The sequence below is a fragment of the Carettochelys insculpta genome, chromosome 3 (genome assembly GCF_033958435.1).
Source record: "Carettochelys insculpta isolate YL-2023 chromosome 3, ASM3395843v1, whole genome shotgun sequence".
Taxonomy (NCBI): domain Eukaryota; kingdom Metazoa; phylum Chordata; order Testudines; family Carettochelyidae; genus Carettochelys; species Carettochelys insculpta.
The window spans coordinates 178,216,005-178,235,270 of NC_134139.1; the positions used below are offsets into that span (position 1 = coordinate 178,216,005).

The 19,266-nt window shown below is 42.0% G+C and overlaps 1 protein-coding gene across 3 annotated transcripts in view; it reads right to left on the reverse strand.

Annotated features, from left to right (window-relative positions):
* The window catches only part of MBOAT2 (membrane bound glycerophospholipid O-acyltransferase 2), a 181,869-nt gene that overhangs the window by 24,202 nt on the left and 138,401 nt on the right, over positions 1-19,266 (reverse strand). For all 3 annotated transcript variants that reach the window (XM_074988943.1, XM_074988944.1, XM_074988945.1), the window contains 3 exons: positions 12,298-12,490; positions 6,122-6,225; positions 4,099-4,163 (listed from right to left, as the gene is read on the reverse strand). In XM_074988943.1, coding sequence (XP_074845044.1) covers positions 4,099-4,163; positions 6,122-6,225; positions 12,298-12,490 — 362 coding nt within the window. The remainder of the gene's footprint in view (positions 1-4,098; positions 4,164-6,121; positions 6,226-12,297; positions 12,491-19,266) is intronic.

A 19,266-nucleotide genomic window follows, 5' to 3' on the forward strand; every position in this document is an offset into this window, starting at 1 on the left:
TGCCCAAGGAGCCCAAGGATGCCTCTCTGACTCATGCAGGAGCTTCCGGCACCCTCTGAATGGTGACTTCGATGTCTACAGGAGGAGACAGAATGATGACTCCAACTCCTGCCTGAGCTGAAACAATAGGAATCAGACTCCAATGCTGAGAAATCTGTGGCCAAGGACCAAGGTGGTGCCACCAGTGCTTGTAACGGCATCTGGGGGGCTGGTTCCTGTGCCAATGCCACCAGCTAGGCTGGGCCCGCAGCAGGCACCTGGGGTGGATAAAAATGCTCTGGCACCACAGGTGGGGGCAACAACAGAGCTGCTGCAGCTAAACCCCCCGGGAATAAGGCAGGGGAAGGAACCACTTGAAGTTCCTCAGGTTCTTGGCCACAATGATGCCTACGCCTAGGTGGCCGTATGGGTGGTACTCCAGAGTGCATAAGGTCCTGCATCACATGCAACACCTCCAGCATTGAAGGAAACTCCGAGACGTGGGTTCCAGTCTCACACTGGAGTTAAGGCACATGCCTCGGGCTCACGCTCTGTATGCTGCAGCGCTTGTGCGTGAGAGTCCTCCCAATGCTGCAAGGGAGCAGCCCCTATCATGCTGCTGCTTCTCTCTCTCTTTGGCACCACGGATCGGCTCCTGTGCCTTCTCACCCAAACAGTGCCCTCTTCCTGGCACTGAGCCTCCTCCCGTGCCGACGCCAAGGAGGTTGTACTAGGCCCTTTGGGGTGGGGGGTACCTGGCTGCAACATTGCCTCCGTGAGGAGCACCCTTAGTCTTTGAACCCTATCTTTTAGAGTCTGGGGCTTAAAGGAGTGGCAGATCACACAACGGTCACCCTGATGACCTTTCCCAACATAAGCAAGGCAGTCTGCATCCAGATCAGACTTGAGCATACGCTTGCCACAGTTCTTACAGTTTTTGAAGCCAGGAGTCATAGGCTACGTCTACACGTGAAGCCAACATCGAAATAGGCTATTTCGATGAATAACGTCTACACATCCTCCAGGGCTGGCAACGTCGATGTTCAACTTCGACGTTGCGCGGCACCACATCGAAATAGGTGCTGCGAGGGTATGTCTACACGCCAAAGTAGCACACATCGAAATAAGGGTGGCAGGCACAGCTGCAGACAGGGTCACAGGGCGGACTCAACAGCAAGCCGCTCCCTTAAAGGGCCCCTCCCAGACACAGTTGCACTAAACAACACAAGATACACAGAGCCGACAACTGGTTGCAGACCCTGTGCCTGCAGCATGGATCCCCAGCTGCCGCAGCAGCAGCCAGAAGCCCTGGGCTAAGGGCTGCTGCCCACGGTGACCATACAGCCCCGCAGGGGCTGGAGAGAGAGCATCTCTCAACCCCCCAGCTGATGGCCGCCATGGAGGACCCGGCAATTTCGACGTTGCGGGACGCGGATCGTCTACACGGTCCCTACTTCGACATTGAACATCGAAGTAGGGCGCTACTCCAATCCCCTCATGAGGTTAGCGACTTCGACGTCTCGCCGCCTAACGTCGAAGTTAACTTCGAAATAGCGCCCGACGCGTGTAGCCGCGACAGGCGCTATTTCGAAGTTAGTGCCTCTACTTCGAAGTAGCGTGCACGTGTAGACACAGCTATAGGCATCCCCCAGTGCCAAGGCACAGAAAGGGATGGGAACCTGCCCCAGCAATGAAAAAACAGCCACTAACTACTATTAGTGAGAACTATTTACAGCTAATTAACATTATTTACGCTATCTACACAGCCAAGTGATGAACGAAAAAGAGAGAGAGGGAGCTCCAGCAACCAACAGCACGGTGAAAAGGAACTGAGCAGGGGATGGGTCGGGCAGTGCATATGTTGGTCGCTATATTGGCGCCAATCCAGGGGGAGCTGCTCCAACCTGACGGCTATCAGCTTGGGCAAAAAGGCTTCTAGCAACTGGGCATGCACCAGCATACACACCCTGTGTGGAATGCACATAAGCAATCACTCAAATAAGACCTGCAGCTTTTCCAGAAATAGGAAAACACAGAAATGAGACATCTCAAAGATTTCAATTGTTTCCAAAATAGAAAATGCATTAAAACCAACCCTCTCCAGCATATAGTTTTGATTTTGACAAATTGGCATTTTCTGAAAAAAAAGGTCTAATTGAAAATTTCTCTACCAACCCTACTAAAGAGTATATCTCTAGATCCTCAGTTAACATGTGGTACTGCGCCCTCATGCTGACTTCTCTGTCAAAAAACTCTATGACATCAGGAGTTTGGCTAGAAAATGTGTGTTTACATTAGCAGACAAAATTTTATCTTCCCAGCGATGAAGTTAAAACTTAACTTCTGCTTTTCAGGGAAAGAATAAATGTTTGGGGAGGAAGGTATGAACTCCTAGACACATGACATTCATGAGGAAAGCATGTTTGAGGGATACAGCTTATGCTCTGGGGGAGGCACTTAAGGGTATGTTCCACCATGGCTATGGCTACACTAGTGCCCCCCTTTCAAAAGGGTAATGCTAATGAGACACTTTGGGGATATGCTAATGAGGTGCTGCAATGAATATGCAGCACATAGTTAGCATAATGGCAGCCACAGCACTTTGAAAGTGATGCTTTCGATCGTGCACAGCTCATCTACAAGGGGTCAACCCCGCACACTTTGAAATCCCCTTATTCCTATTTGGTTATAGGAATACGGGGATTTTCAAGTGCGCGGGGTCTTTTTGAAAAAGACCCCCTGTAGACGAGTCGCATGCGATCGAAAGCAGTACTTTCGAAGTGCCATGGCCACCACGATTATGGTAATGAGGCACCACATATTCATTGCAGTGCCTCATTAGCATATCCCAAAGTGTCTCTTTAGCATCACCCTTTTGAAAGGCGGGGGCCCTAATGTAGACACAGCCTATATGCAGAACAGGTTTAGATTTGCTGGGAGCACTTTTCCTGTTACAAGCAGTGTTGGACTTGGAAGAAGGAGACAAATTAGACAGAGCAACTACAAAGCCACAGAGCTCCTAGTACCATGTACACATTCACTAATCACTGAAATAGATCTGAAAACTGAGTAACACTGTAATACTTGCCCTGAGAATGAGTATCAGTCTATTCTACAAGCTTTATTCCACATCTCCACCTTACATCTGGAAAAGCATTGCTAATTTAAGAGACCAATCTTGCAGAATACATATAAATCAGCCACAGGTTGCATTAGACTTTAATTACTGTCTTTGTACAGGTTGTCTATTCAAAGATGTTAGTAATCTTTTGCATAGGGCCAAACTCAGGAAAGCCATCTTCAAAACTAAAAGTTACTTCATAGAACAGGAATATTATCTAAATTAATTTCTCGTGATTTCCAACATCCTATTTCCTGAACCTAGGCTATTATGCTTCTGCAGTCTGAAGGGTTTCGTAAATGAATGTCTAAGGCTACAAAATATGGTCTAGACAAACTGCCATCTTTAATAAAGTTCATCTCATGAAGAAAAAATGGACCTATCTCAATATAACCAAGAAGGACCAGCATTTTCTGCCTTCTATTCATCTTACTGAAACGGGATGTTTCATTTGGCTCAGTGTTGGTCCACCCTCACAAACATTTGAGGGAGGAACAGGAGAGAAACATTAGCACATAAGGAACTATCTCTTCTTTCCAACAAAACCAAGGAACAATAAATCTGTCATTTATATGAGGGAAATGAAGAAGACAATGTACACTCAGCATACTCTTCCAATATTATTCTTATCTGGTTTACAGCTTGCAATGTTGTCCCTAGGAAAGGAGAGGGTGTAGACAATTCCTGGCTATAATACTGGAAAGATTCTAGGACTGAGTAGTTAAAGAAGCTCATAGGCAGATTTGGGCTTATGATACCTCTCAGTCACACTGAGAAGTATGTTACATATGTGGGTGAGAACAAATAATGCTCCACCACAAATGACTCTTACAGGCTTATCAAAGTATTTTTCAACACAGATACCTTTATAATTAAAGCATATCATTGAGTATGCAGCTGCAGTGGCTTAGAATCTCTAATAACAAGTGTTCATAGATTATTTAAAGGTAATAAACAAACTTAAAAGTGGAAAATCTTTCTTCAAAGAAATATGGTACCTTTTAAGCCAAAGAGCTGTTTGAATATTCCAGTTATCAAGAAACATCTTGAAACTTGTTGAAAACTGTAAAATTAAAACATTAGTTATTTGGGCAAAACATAAAGGTGCCATGTTAAAGAGTTATGCTTTATTTCAGAATAACATGATACACAAAAGAACCATTTTTGGGGGGTGAGATGAATAAAGACATCAGGAATTTACTCAACCAGTCTATTATAAGCCTACTTCTATTCCTTAATTTATAACTCTACATTTAGAACAGGGATGGGCTATACAAGGATATGGCCCACAAGTTGCATTCAACTTACCAGACCTTTTAATCTGGCCCTCTGCATGTGGGCTCAGGAGCTTGCCCTGCTCTGGTGTTCCAGCTGGGACGCAGGATCAGGGACTTGCCTTGCTCTGCTCCACATGGTTTCCAATAGCAGCAGCTCTGCACACTGCTCCTGCCCCAAGTACTGGCTTTGCAGCTCCCACCGGCCAGGAACTGTGGCCAATGGGAGCTGCAGGGGAAGTGCCTACATGCTGAGCAGCGCACAGAACCACATGATAGCTGGAGGGTGGAACAGGCCACTACATCCAGGAACCACCACAGGTAAGAACCACCTGGATCCTGCTCTCCCATCATGCCCCACCACCCTACACCAGCCCTGATCCCCCTGCTGCCTTCCAAACCCGTTAATCCCCATCTGGCATACCCTCCTGCACCCCAAATTCTTCACACCAGGCCACCCCAAGTGTCTGCACCCTGAGGTGCAGCCTCATACTTCCTTGGTGCCTCCAACTCCTGCCCAAACCCTGATCCCACTCCTGACCCCTGCCTGTAAGCCCCATCCCAGCCTGGAATCCCCAAACCCCTTATCCCTCAACTGAGAACCACAATGCCCTGCCTCTACCAAGAACCCCCTCCCACCCTCCAAATGCCAAGGGTCCAAGCCTAGGGCACCCTCCCATATCCTGAACTCCTCATTTCTGGCTCCACCCCGGGGCCCTCACCTCCACACACAGTCTTCATAGAATCATGGAATACTAGGACTGGAAGGGACCTTGAGAGGTCATCGAGTCCAGCCCCCTGCCCTCATGGCAGGACCAAGTATTGTCTAGACCATCCCTGATAGACATTTATCTAACCTGTTCTTAAATATCTCCAGAGATGGAGATTCCACAACTTCCCTAGGCAATTTATTCCACTGTTTGACCACCCTGACAGTTAGGAGCTTTTTCCTAATGTCCAACCTAAACCTCCCTTGCTGCAATTTAAGCCCCATTGCTTCTTGTTCTATCTTCAGAGGCCAAGAAGAACAGGTTTTCTCCCTCCTCCTTTTGACACACTTTTAGACACTTGAAAACCACTATCATGTCCCCCCCCCAACTTTCTTTTTTCCCCAAACTAAACAAGCCCAATTCCTTCAGCCTTTCTTCATAGGTCATGTTCTCTAGACCTTTGATCATTCTTGTTGCTCTTTTCTGAGCCCTTTCCAATTTCTCCACATCTTTCTTGAACTGCGGTTCCCAGAACTGGACACAATACTCCAGCTGAGCCCTAACCAGCACAGAGTAGAGCGGAAGAATGACTTCTTGTGTCTTGTCACAACACATTTGTTAATGCATCCCAGAATCACGTTTGCTTTTTTTGCAACAGCATCACACTGTTGACTCATATTTAGCTTGTGGTCCACTATAACCCCTAGATCCCTTTCTGCCATATTCCTTCCTTTATCCGTCTTGCAATTTTGTGAGCATTTACAGACTTCCATACAATTTCCATACCAAGATGTGGCCCTGAGGCCAAATATTTTACCCTCCCCTGATTTATAATATTCATATTTTACCGAGAAAACCCCACAAACTGATTGGTTTGCAGATGATATCCAAAATGTACACTCTTTCCCCCCAAGACAGATCATGCCATTTCTTTTTGTGACACCTTTGCAATCCTGGGAGCCAAAAAAGTATAAGACAATTTAATGCCTTTAAATTTTTCTACATAGGCACAATTTTTGAAAGAGCCATCAACCAACCTCTATATGTTGTATTCGCAAATTTGATATTAAATCCCAGCGTGATGCTCCATTCTTGTCATATCCTCTAAAACCAAACCCTGCTGCATTATTAATTGCATCTGCTGCAATGAAACATAAGGGAAAATAATTGACGTCAGTAGCTATAAATGCCTGCATTACAAATATTGTACATCATATGACAAGTGCTTTGTACACCCGATTTGTTGTACTTTTAATGTACCTCTTTGCTATATATTTAAATGTTTAGAAGCAACTAGCCACCAGAGAGGCACTTAACTATCAAGAGAAAAGAATAAGACAAACAAGAATATACATTTGAAAAGTTACTTTCCATCTTAATTTATTTATTTATTTGTTTTAAATAAAATTGAAAAGCAAACAGGAATATATACACCATCAGGTTCACAATGTACTCATCTTTTCCCCACACTGTCCATTTATTTCTATTTTGTCCTTTTCTTCTACTTCAGAGAGGGAGCCTTTGCCTTCCAATATGCCTGTTCTATCAAACTGATAGAGGAGACCATTCAAGCTCACTGTGATGGATCGTATTAGCTACTACCCAAAGGGCAGTGAAAATTTAGGATTTGATCCCTTCTATTTTGAATGGACACTGAACTCAGTTTAAGATTACAAAGCATGTAATGAAATCAGATGTCTCCCTTCATATACAAGAGCTACACAAGCTTAATGTGCAAAGACAAAAATAAAATGCTCTCACTGCATGATGTTTCAGGTAGCGTACCAAAATGTGATGCTCTAAATAAGGGCCTGTTAAAAATCAATGGGGGAAAAATCACATACTGAGCAAGACACCATTTAGAATGGGTACTCAACATATTTTTCTAACAGCCCAAGTCCAGACATCATGACACCCCATAGTTCCTTTTTGACAATTCAGCCCCCTCCCCACTAAGAAAACAGGAAGTCAGAGAAGCAAAAATGGCTCTGAAGAGACAATATAATACAAGTATTCCTACAGAGCTGACATGGCTGAGGTGGATTGAAGGCTGAGCTCTTGCTGCCTAGCAAATGCCTTATGCAGCCAATGTAATATATAGCCTCTAACAGCTAAATTGCTACCATTTGATTATGGCAGAGTTCTTCACTGAAAGAGGAAGCATGAAAGTCAGAGGTCTGACGCTGTATGACAACACTGCTCCAGGCAAACTGACTTTATTAGCTGTGGTGTTCAGTCCACCTACAAGAAGGGATGCTGATTTCAAATCAGGAATGGCAGACCTGAAAGTCAGTTTCTAAATGGTGTGTATATATGTTCTATGGGTCTTGGTCTGCAGGGACTACACCTGTACAGTACTCGGGCACACCCCCACAAGTGATTCACAACTGGAAAAAGGCTACAATATTCTGGGCACATGTGACTGAAGAATTGAAACCAAGGACTATGTTTGGCTTACCGAATGTAGGAATAGGGCCTGTAAAATCAAGAGAAGTAACAGACACTGACAGGAAATTGAATGCACATTGCTATATACAAGAGACAAAATGGAAATAAGAATGGTGGCAAGTTATGAAGAATACAAGACCCAAAGATAATGACACAAACAGCAGTTGCAGAAACTCAGGCTGAGATATTTAAAGACTTGACAGCAATACGTCTAACAAAAGAAAGGGTGAAAGGAATACATAAAATTAGCCAAGAATAGGCATAGAAGCACAGAGAACTTGGGAATTGCAATGCACGTCAAAAATGAAAATGGAAGAGTATTGGTGGAAGATGGTGATACATATAACTAGGAGATGGCAGCCATTTTATGTGAGACTGCTTAGTGAAGACACCACTAAAGGAAATATGTACAAGGAACAACCTTACAAGATCTCTCATAATTGTGGAGACTCAGACAGTATTCAAGGTTACCAAACTGGAGAGGCAGTGGGACAGGCCAACACAGGAACTGAGCAATTTAAAGCATTAGGCCATGAGGGAATGATCATAATGGTAAACTTCTTCAACTTAATTTTCTGCATTGGAAAACTGCCCAGTGATTGGAGGAAGATCACATTGATTCACATCTATATTTAAGTGTAAAGGTGATGTGCCAGGAAGAGAAGACTGGGCAGTAACTGAGGCTTTTTGAGATGGTTGTCCCTGTGGGGGCTGCACTTAGGTGTGCATGTGCCCCTGCACTTCTTATCAGAGATTTATGTTAGCAGTGCCCTTGGTAGGCTGCATGTGCTGTTGTCCAGCCTACCGTCTCCTCTGTTCCTTTCATGTCTCAGAGCCTATGTCAGTACTTTGAAGCAGAGAGGAGGAGTGTGGGTAGCAAAGTCTATGGTCATCATAAACTGGATTTGACAGTCTGCAGGTTAGGCACTTCTAACAACCTGGAGACCCAGACATGAGTGCCATGGAAAAGCCACCAGAGAAAAGGTGGTGGTGGGTTTTTTGTTGTGTTTTGTTTTCTTGAATGTAACAAAAACTATTAACCAAACTAACACTACTCTAACAGGGTACTAAACTGGAAAGAGAATCTAACTATTGAACTATTTAACACAAGCCTGTGAGAAGGTGTTACGTTCCACCCAAGCCAAAGGTGGCTAGGAAGAAACTCAGGGGACAGTATGCTGCACATGTGCAGCACAAGCTCTGAATGGTGCACGCAGGTTGACAGTGTGTGCAGCTTACCAAAAGCACTGCTAACATAAATCTATGATTAGAAGTGCAGGGGTGCACCCACACACCTAAAGAGGAGCACCCTCATGACCACTCCTGGAAGAAACCATCAAATTAATGAGTTGCACTTTGAAATGGCTGGCAAGAATTACCGAGAAAGGAACTTCAGGAGGAGCTGGAACATCAAATAAGCAACCACCAATTAAGGTTTATGCAAGGAATGTCAACACAGGATACAGTGCTTCCACCCTAAATGTAGCAGAAATAAAGGGAGAAACACAAGGGATTAAACTTAATGTTTGTGGATTCAGAAAAGGCTTATGACAGAGTTCTAGAGCACTGTTACAGTAATAACTGTGGTCATGTAATCAGCAAGAGAAGTATGTTAAAACTATCATGGAGATGTATGAGAATAGCACAACAGCAGTAAGAAGCAGAATTGGCTATAGTGAATCATTTACTGTGGCTGTAGGTCTACACATCAAGGATCAGCAACAACTCCATTCCTAGTTCTGATTACAATAGAAATGTTAATGTGAGCTCAGGGAAGAAGCTCCAGGGAGCGTGTTTTTGGATGACATTATGTCATATTATGAAGATTACTACAAACTGAACAGGGATCCAGACCAATGGCAGGTTACAACAGAAGAAAATGACTTACAAAAGACAGAAGGTATGTGATGCTTCACTGAGATGGACAATAAGAAATCAAAGTTAGACAGCATAAAGTTAAACTCTGAACCTCAGTTCAGTGTTGAGCCATGATGAAAATGTGGGTATAGATCTTAGGAGCCACATGAAGAGCAGTTGGTCAAGCAGTAAGAGTTGAAGGGGATTATCTGTGCCAAGCAAATTAAAGAGCCAAGTGTATAAGGTAACAATTAGTCCAGCCACAAATACAGGTTGGAACACTGGTCAGTGAAGAAGAAAGAAGAACACTACTTCATATTGCTGAAACAAAAATGCTCAGGTGGACACTGTGTAAGACAACAGATAAGATATTCAGTTAAATAGTTTAAGCCATGATGCAGGCAGCACCCATTACAGAAAAGTTCAGGAAATACAGGAGGAGATGATTGGGTCACATGACATGGCAAGATGGGACATACATTGAGCAGAGAGTAGAAAACCTAGCAGTCATAAGCCAAAGACCTAGAAAAAAGGTGGCTTGGGATGCTGAAGGAAAGCATTAAGAAGGTAGGTGTCATTTTGGATGGCACGTTTTATAAGAATGCTTGGAGATGAAGAACCACTGACCTAATTGACGGGACAAGGTAAAGGAAAAGATGATTAGTTACAGCGGAATAACCTTCCTTTCCTCTTTGAAATATGTTAGTTTAGAATTAGTATAGAATAAAACAAAACAATATATTTACATTGCTACAAGAAACACAAATTTAGAAAAATAGAATATTGCACATATAATACTGTGCTAAAGATATGGGTACTGTGGAATATGTCTGAAATCCTTAACCTTTTTATTCCCCTTTTCTTAACAGTTGCTCTAAGGCAACTTTAACTTTGTTTGTTCATTAATCCATACTCATTATGGGTGAGTCTACACTAGGAACTAACTTCAAAGTTAACTTTGAAGTTAGGCACTACATCAAAGTAGTCAGCAGAGAATCTACACACATTTCACCTGACTTCAACGTTAACTTCAAAGTAGGGAGCCCAACTTTGAAGTCTTTACTCCATTCCCGGGAATGGAGTAGTGCCCTACTTTGAAGTTTAACTATGTCAGGCAAGTCAGTAGAATAATTTTTTCCCTCTTCTCAGATGCCAAGTTTTAAAACTTTCCCTTTCATATCTATTTCCATTATTTGTGCAGCACATTTCCTCCATCAAAGGTTACACATTTTTCTCAGTTATTCAGCAGTCAAGTACAAGTCTGGCTCCACTTACCTAAGAGATGCTTCTGACCACTACTGGTCCACAAGTCAAATCTGTTATATTTAAAAAAGGTACCTAACCTAATGATTTTTTATATTCTATTTCTCCATCAATGAACATGTATTAAATTAAGTTTTGTAGATAAGGAGAAAACCTGCTGACCTATTTGAGGCTATACATGAGAAATATTACCGTGCCACACATTCTAGGATCAATTTAGAAATAGCACAAACACCAGTTCCATAACAACTCCCTAACTAAAGAAGCTGTGCTGATATAATACATCTCAATATTCATTTTAACACATTTGTGAAAGAGCTTTAGCATTTGCAAGAAATACAAATAGATAAAAACCCCAAAGCACTGCATTCAGCAAAACTCCAGAGTCCTCATGCATTCTGCTCAGGCCATTAGGGCAGATACAATGAAGTAGAAGCAAAAGAAGGCAAACTAAATCAAGCATTGATCCAATGAAGTTTATGTCCTTCCACATTTTACCACAGCCATGCTGGTTCAACTCTGCTAGCAAATGCAGTACAGGAGGAATCCTTTGAGGAGATACTTCAAAAGTGCAATTTTAGGTACTTTTCAGCCAGATACTGTCCTTGAGAGATGATAATACTGGTGTTTTTAGGCACAATAGTCCAAAGTATGTCATTTTTCAACAAAACCTAGAACTATTCTGTACCCAGACAGGCTGAAAATTCTTTATTCACCAATCATGAATTCAACTAGCACTTGAAAGGGAGTCATGCTATTCTGCTAAACTCTTTACAGCATTAGCTTTCCCTCAGTTTTCATGAAGAGTTATTCAACAAACACATAAACTGGAGAGAACTGGCAACATTCTTCTGAAATCTGACTTATGAATTATTTCCATGGCACAAACACCTGGAAGTTTAGTATTTTCCCTGAATTACTTGGAAAGGAAAAGTATTGTTTGAAATGCAACATCCACTCAGTGCCACGAACAAGGAATAAATATATAACTAACTGGACGTTGCATTTATATATACATATACTTATATAGTAAATATATATATTCTGCTTTTCGGCTGGTCGTTAAAGTGTTTAATAAAAGCAAAGCAAAATATTTACCACAGTACAGGAAACAGTTGCATCTTATACTGCAGTCATTGCTGACCATATTTATATCACTATAATCTATCCATATTGAGCCATGCAGTTTATTCTTGCAGTTGGGTTATTCTAAATAGGATTTTTTTTTTTTTTTTTTTTTTTGTAATTGACTACAAGGCACAGATTAAAATGAAACTAAATTAGTATGAAAAGTGAAATATTAAGCCTTAAATGAAAATGCACTGTGTGATTAAAGTAATTTTAAGGCAATTTTAAAGCGGTGACAAATAATCCTTCTCATTAAAAGATATCAAATCCATATTTTATTTAGGTTTCTATTCATCAGGTCCTGAACTGTAGCTCACACAATACACTTCTATGCTTAAATTTATATTAAATTATGGTTAACCATATAATAAACCCATTCACTGTCCCTGGCCTAAAGTCTCAGTTCTAAAATTGCTTCTTTCTAAGACCCCAAGAGGGCACTCTCTCTTTTAAATTCATACCCAACAAACAATACTTTTATCTGCAAAGAAAAATTCATGTATTTTTAGTTGCTTACCTAAAGTCCATGCAAAATAATATTTTGGTCTGGCAGCCATTAGAGACACATACAGGTAGATAAGCCTCATAAGTAAAGATCCTGTAGCTCTGAAGTTATCATCGATGTTGTATTCCACAGGTAAAGTTTTTGTAATGGTCATATGAAATAATAAGGAGAGCCCACAGATTAAGAGTTTCTGTGCCACAGCTATCTGAAAAGTGCAATACAGGAGAATTTGTGAGCCTCCATCTTTTTTATTAACCTTCCTGAAACAAAAGTAATTTACAATCTTCCTTAAACAGGTAAACAAAGGTTTGTCACTTCCCCATAAACACATGCTATGAACTTTAAAACTGTAATGACATTTACAAGCTAAAAGAATAATAGAAAAGAAAATATTCCTGCCTGGATTATACTATGACTATCCATTCTTAAAATATGAATTGATAAACCAAATCCTGATACTCAATTAAGACTCTTGAAAAATCCCTTTAATAAGGGGGAACACCCTTCAGACATCCAGATTTTCTATAATGACATCAAGAATGACCTAAACAGATAAAAAAATTAAGATGTCATTATCAAGATTTTATGTTAGTGCATCTTTCTCACAGAACTCACAAACACACACTGGCAATGCCCTTCTCCACTTCTAACAAGCTGCCATTCAAACATCAACTGGAGTTTATTCAAGCCTATATAAATTATCATTTTGTTTTCAGTGCCATTACAGCAACTTTCAGCACAACAAGGTGTAAAATGTTCACTATATTGAACACCTCTGCAGAGGATCTTTTATAATATTATATACAAGATGTGAAATGTTGAAATCAGTTTCTAAACTTAACTGGGATTTACAATGGAATTCTTCCCTCTGGTTTAATGAGGCCTTGTTTTCCAGATTGAATGACCAAGACAGAAGAAGGTCAAGTACTTTATCCAGGAACACACTGATAATGACCAAAAAATCCCTTGACACCCAGTACTTTTGCTCTTTAAAATGTAGATTGGGTTTCATTATAAAATGCACACAAGCATACGTGCTGAAACTAGGGATGTTGCAACACCACCTGGCTTGAAATGCTCTCCCTCATACGCATGATCTACAGTTGGGTTCAATGTCTCCCAGCAACCCCATTATATAAATTGTTTCAGCGCCTGTGCACAAAATCAGAAGCAGATAGCATTTGTTGCTTGAACTATGCAGTCTGATCTATACTAAGGAAAAAAAGTTCCATATGGTGGGTAAGCTGCAGAAGTATCTTTGATATACTAACGGGTAAATACCTAAGAGTCTGTGCACAAGTTAATCCTTAACAGAGCTACAATCATTTAGACACCACTTGCATTCAGAATTCACAGCGTTTTTCTCAATATTTTAACTGAGACTAAAATACGAATACTGGTTGCATCTCCCTTATCTGGCATGCTTGGGACCTGACTGGTCCCAGACAAAAGGATTTGATGGATAAGGGGAGGTGTAGGGCTTCTGCAGGTAGAAAGCCCTGCAATCATGGGCTGCTGCAGCTCCAGCCTGCAGCCACCCTCCCCAGCCCAGGCTGCTGTGGGGCTCCAGCCAACCTCTGCTCCCCTGGCTGCCACAGAGTAGAAGGGGGCTCCAGCTCTCAGCCTCATGGCAGCCTTCCAGCCCCGTGCTGCTGCAGGACGAGGGGCGGAGGCTCTAGCCTCAGTCTCCACACTGCTATGGGACCTGCGGGGAACTCCGGCCCCAGCAGAGGCTCCAGCCTCCAACACCTGCACTGCTGTGGTCCATCAGGGGCTCTGCCCCAGTCCCCACGTGCTGCTGTGGCTCAGTCAAGGGCTCTGGATCCAAGCCCTGCAGGGGCTCCTGCACCAACTGCTACTTTCATCTGGTAACATCTGTGGTCATGCCAGACCACAGAAGTTGCCAGATGAGAGAGTACCAGATTTCAGAGATGCAACCTGTACACATTTACCATTATAATTCTACTAATATTAAACTTGCCAGGAAAATAATTCAATGTGGTCTGATTTTGGCTATAAAATTGTTAGAACAGATAAGAGGCAACTAGTGCCCTGTCTCTCCACCATGCTTCCAGTATTTTCCCATAGTTGCAGAGACAAAGTCTTACTTCAAATATAGTATAATTACAAAGATCTAAGATCAAAAGGAACTTTACCACCACCATGAATGAAAATACTTCAAAAATATAGTACTCAAGTTATCAAGGTTGTTTTCCCCGCTTGGATATAATTGTCAGCTTCCCGCTCAACAACTCTGCTCTCTCGTCTCCTAGGCTGAAATGTGTACCTGCTTGAGTGATGTGCAGAGGACAGCAAAAGATTATTATAATCCTGATCTTTCACATGTCGACAGGCAGCACTTCAGAGATCAAAACTTTAGCAAGCTTTGTTTTGATGTCCTAACCAAAGTGAAGTGTATTAATAAGAGAACTGATGAAGAATTCACCACATTCAATACTCGAGAAGTAATACTGTTTCCAGGAGATTGAAAAAATTACTGCAATGGACAATACAGTGCAAACTACTTACAACACGCAACAATTTTCACATATACACACAAAAAAACTTATCTGAGGCAACAATTTTTAGACCTATACCAAGTACAGAAATCAATACAGTACTGATGATTTTGATGAAGGAAATTCATTAGACAAGAGATAAACTAAGCAGGATTTGAGTGCCATTCTTTAGCATAACAGGAGAGCACTGCTGGAAAAATCTTTGTCATTTAGATTTTATTTTATCTTCGCTACCACAGTTTTAATTTTCCTTCCTTTCAGCGTTAATTCATAACTGGATGTTAAAAGTGGGCATGTTCAGTCCGTAACATCATCATACGTGGTATAAAAAAAAAAAAAAGTGTGGGGTGGGGGTGTTATGTTAAACTATGAGGAAAATTATACATGTCTGGAGTAAAAATGCTTACATATTTCTTAGGGACTATCTTGGAAAACAGTGCATCTGGAAATGATTTTGAGGAGGGTAATATCATGGCAGATAATCAGCTGAACATAAACTTACAGTGCAATATGCCGGCCAAAATGCTAATGCATAAACAGAGGAACATTCTAATGTCAACAATTCAAAACGGACGTTGATGAGTTGGGTAGGAGGGTTCACAGAAGAGCCATGAAAATGATAAAAGGATTTGAGAACATGGCTAACTGTGAAAGACTAGAAGAATTCTTTTTATTAAGCTAACTGGACTGAATGCTAAGGTATGATTTGATCATACAGTCTATAAGTACCTATCTGGGGAACAAATATTTGATAATGGGCTCCCCAGTCTAGCAGGAAAAGGTATAATATGATCTAATGGTTGGAAACAGCAGTTAGCCAAATTCAGTGTTGAAATAAAGCATAGACTTAACAGTGAGAGTAATTAACCCCTGGAATAGTTGGTTACAGGCCTTGGTAGATTGCCCATCACTGGTAATTTTTAAATCGGGAATGGAGGGTTTTTTTGTTTTTGAAAGACAGGTTCTAGGAATTATTTTGAGGAAGTTCTATCAACTATGTTACATAGGCAGCCATCCTAGATGATCACAATGATCCGTTCTAGTCTTAGAATATATGAATTTTTAAAAAATATCTTCTTCATTGTGAACAACATGAAGTTTCCCTTATTCAACATGTCTACGTCCACATAGGCAGCCTCTGTCGACAAAAATATGCTTTTGTTAACAAAACTCTCCAAGCATCTGCACAGTTAAAGTGCTCTGTCGAGAGTTTGTCAACAAAACTCAGCTGTTCAGCCAGCAGCATTATATCTCTCCCCAGTCAGATATAACACCTCTGTCAACAGTGTTCTGTCAACAGAGTACCTGTGTAGACAGTTCTATCAACAGAGAGGGCTTCTGGTTCCCTGGTCAGCCCTGTCTCCAGAGCTTCCAGTCAGCCATTCTGTCGACAGAAGGCAGGACAGTCCAGATGCTCTCTGTCAACAGAGCGGCTTGCTTTGTCAAGCTGCTTTTATGTGTAGAAGTGATCTGTTGACAAAGGTACTGCTGAGGTTTCTCTGTCGACAGTGGCTGGCTGTGTAGACGTAGCCCATGAGTCCCAAATGACTGAAGAGATGAATTATAAACTGATGTACCAGACAACGTGATGCTGGGATCTGCTTCCCACTAACCAATCATCTACATAATGGAAGACACAAATCCCTTGTATCCTTAGGTAGGCCACCACTATTACTGCCATGCACTTGGTGAATAGTCATAAGGACACGTAGTGGGGCAGAGTGGCAAGCCCACTGATCTGGAGGCAGAGGAACCCCTCCGGGAGCCATTTTGGGATGAACTTAATCCCTCCCCATCATCTGACCAGAAGTCAGTAGGCACGGCCAGGACTATAAAAGCCCAGCCTGAGGGCTCAGTCTGTCAAGCTCAAATTCAGAAGTTCGATCAAAGGCCAGTGTAGAAGTGCTATGTCTTAAAATGTAATTCATTAGCCCCCAGCAGTGTCCCATATGTAACCCTTCATGCTCCGTTCTGGCTGCTGCTCTCCAGGTGTGCAGAAATTAGATAAAAGGAAGACCAGGAATTTCACAGTGGGACCAGCAAGCCTGTGGCTGTGGAGTTATGTTTGTATGAGAGCCGGAGAAATGTTTTTCTTTGTTATTAGTGCTGTGAACACATCTACCCATTACAAATAGCCCCAGCACAGAGTTTGTGGTTCTGTCTCTACACTTGATATTTTTTTTCTTCACTACCTGGCACCAGCCACTGCCCCACCACACAACGTGGCAATAAGTCTGTTGTAGGAGTTATGCTTGCATAAGAGGCCGAGAAACTTCTTCTCAGTGGTTTACATTTATGCACAATCCCCCCTTACTCCCGCACAGATGACACACAGTTGGGGTCTTTCCTGAACTCAGCCACATCACATGGGTGGCCCCTGACCCAATAAGAGGACATGCCTGCCATTTGGTGCTGATCATGGTGGTAGTTAGCACCATATCCGGGCTCACATGCAGTTAGGACTCCAAGGGTGGGAAAGATTTCTGGGGGCTTGCTGGCCCTGGGGGGAAGTCTCCCCCCATGGCTAAGATATAGCGGGGCTTCCACCATGGTAGGCACAGGAAGCGCCATCGAAAGTTGAGAGGGCAGACATTCACTGTAATATATTTCTAGATTATGGAGCATCAAGAAATAAATGTGACAAAGCAATAATTCTGTATGGGCTTGATCCAAAGACCACTGAAGTCAAGATATTAGCTCTAGAATAACCTCAGAATGGGCTTGACCCAAACGCCACTGAAGTCAATGAAAAGAATCCCATTTATTTCAATGGGCACCGAATTTATTTTCAGAGTTATGGTTTAATCCACTCCAGATCACTGATCTGGAGTGGGAAGACTTTCTTATGAAAAACATTGAACCCTGGGTTCAGCAGGCAAATGCTCAAACTGCTTTGCTAGATCTCCCATCCCCTCCCCTCACTTCTAAAAATCCAATCACTTATACAAGCAAGATCCCACCGGGAGAAAGGGACATTGCTTAACACAGCAGTAGAATGAGGGAAATGAAATGTAGGAAGATGTCATCAGATACCCACAACTACTTGTGGGACATTTTTTTCTCATGCTGCAACAGTGAAAATACCTAGAAGCTACAGGGCTCAGGGAACTATGGGATAGGCTCCCACAATTCACTGCTGCAACAGTCAGTGTCTGGCAACTTGTGTGTGGATGCAATACGTCAAATTTGTGGGGAGCCTGTGGGAAGTGAGGATGCTCAAATTTGAATTTATAAAACCCAGTGTTAAAAAATCAATTTTAATAAAGTCAAATTTCTCTCGTAGTGTAGATGTTGCCCTGATGTTGAAGGAAGAGTTCTTCTATGCTCCCTAGTATGAACAGAGTTTGAACTTCTTGAAAGAGCACTGACATGTGAGATGAGTCCCTGAAAAGGAATGAGGCAGATGGTGGAAAAAATGGACGGAGAGGAATTGGATAGAATATCCTCCTCTCACATTGCTCAGGACCCATTATGGCTTCCTGAACACCGAGCAAGTGGGAAAATCTGTCCCAATATAGGGAAGAATTAGCGGATGACCATCATTAACTGTTTCACTCTCCTTGAGAGAGAAGCCAAATGTGCTGCTTTGGCACTCCTGAGTGAGGACAGACTCACTGATTTTAGCTGGAGTTGGATGACTCCTTTGCTGTAGACTTCTCTCTCCTCCTCAACAATAATGTTGCCTTTGCAAATATCCAGATTGTCTGTTATATTGCAGGAAGTATTGTTGCAGTGCCCTATAATGACACCTCTTAAGGGCTGTGATGTACGTCCCCAACAAATAGTAAATAAATGCAAATAAGAAGGAACATAACCACTGCCTAATTAAGTGTAAAAATGTAATAAGAAAAGCCAAAAGAAGATTTTGAGGAACAGTAAGCCAAAAACTCAAAAAGTAATAGCAAAATGCTTTTAAGTACATTAGAAGCTGGAAGCCTGCTAAACAACCAGTGGGGCCCCCAGACGATCAAGATACAAAAGGAGCAATCAAGGACGATAAAGCCATTGCGGCAAGACTAAATGATTTCTTTACTTCAGTCTTCACAGCTGAGGGTGTTAGGGAGATCCCCAAACCTGCACAGTCCTTTGTGGGTGATGAATCTGAGGAACTGTTCCAGACTGAAGTGTCACTAGAGACAGCTTTGGAACAAATCGGAAAACTTAACAGTAACAAATCACCGGGACCAGATGGTATTCACCCAAGGGTTCTGAAAGAGCTCAAATATGAAATTGCAGAATTATTAGCTGTGATTTTTAACCTATCCTTTAAATCAGCTTCTGTACCCAAGGACTGGAAGACAGACAACATAACGCCGATATTTAAAAGGGGCTCTAGAGGCAACCTTGGCAATTACAGACTGGTAAGTCTAACATCAGTACCAGGCAAATTAGTTGAAACAAAAGCAAAAGAATAAAATTGTCAGACACATAGAAGAACATAATTTGCTGGGCAAAAGTCAAC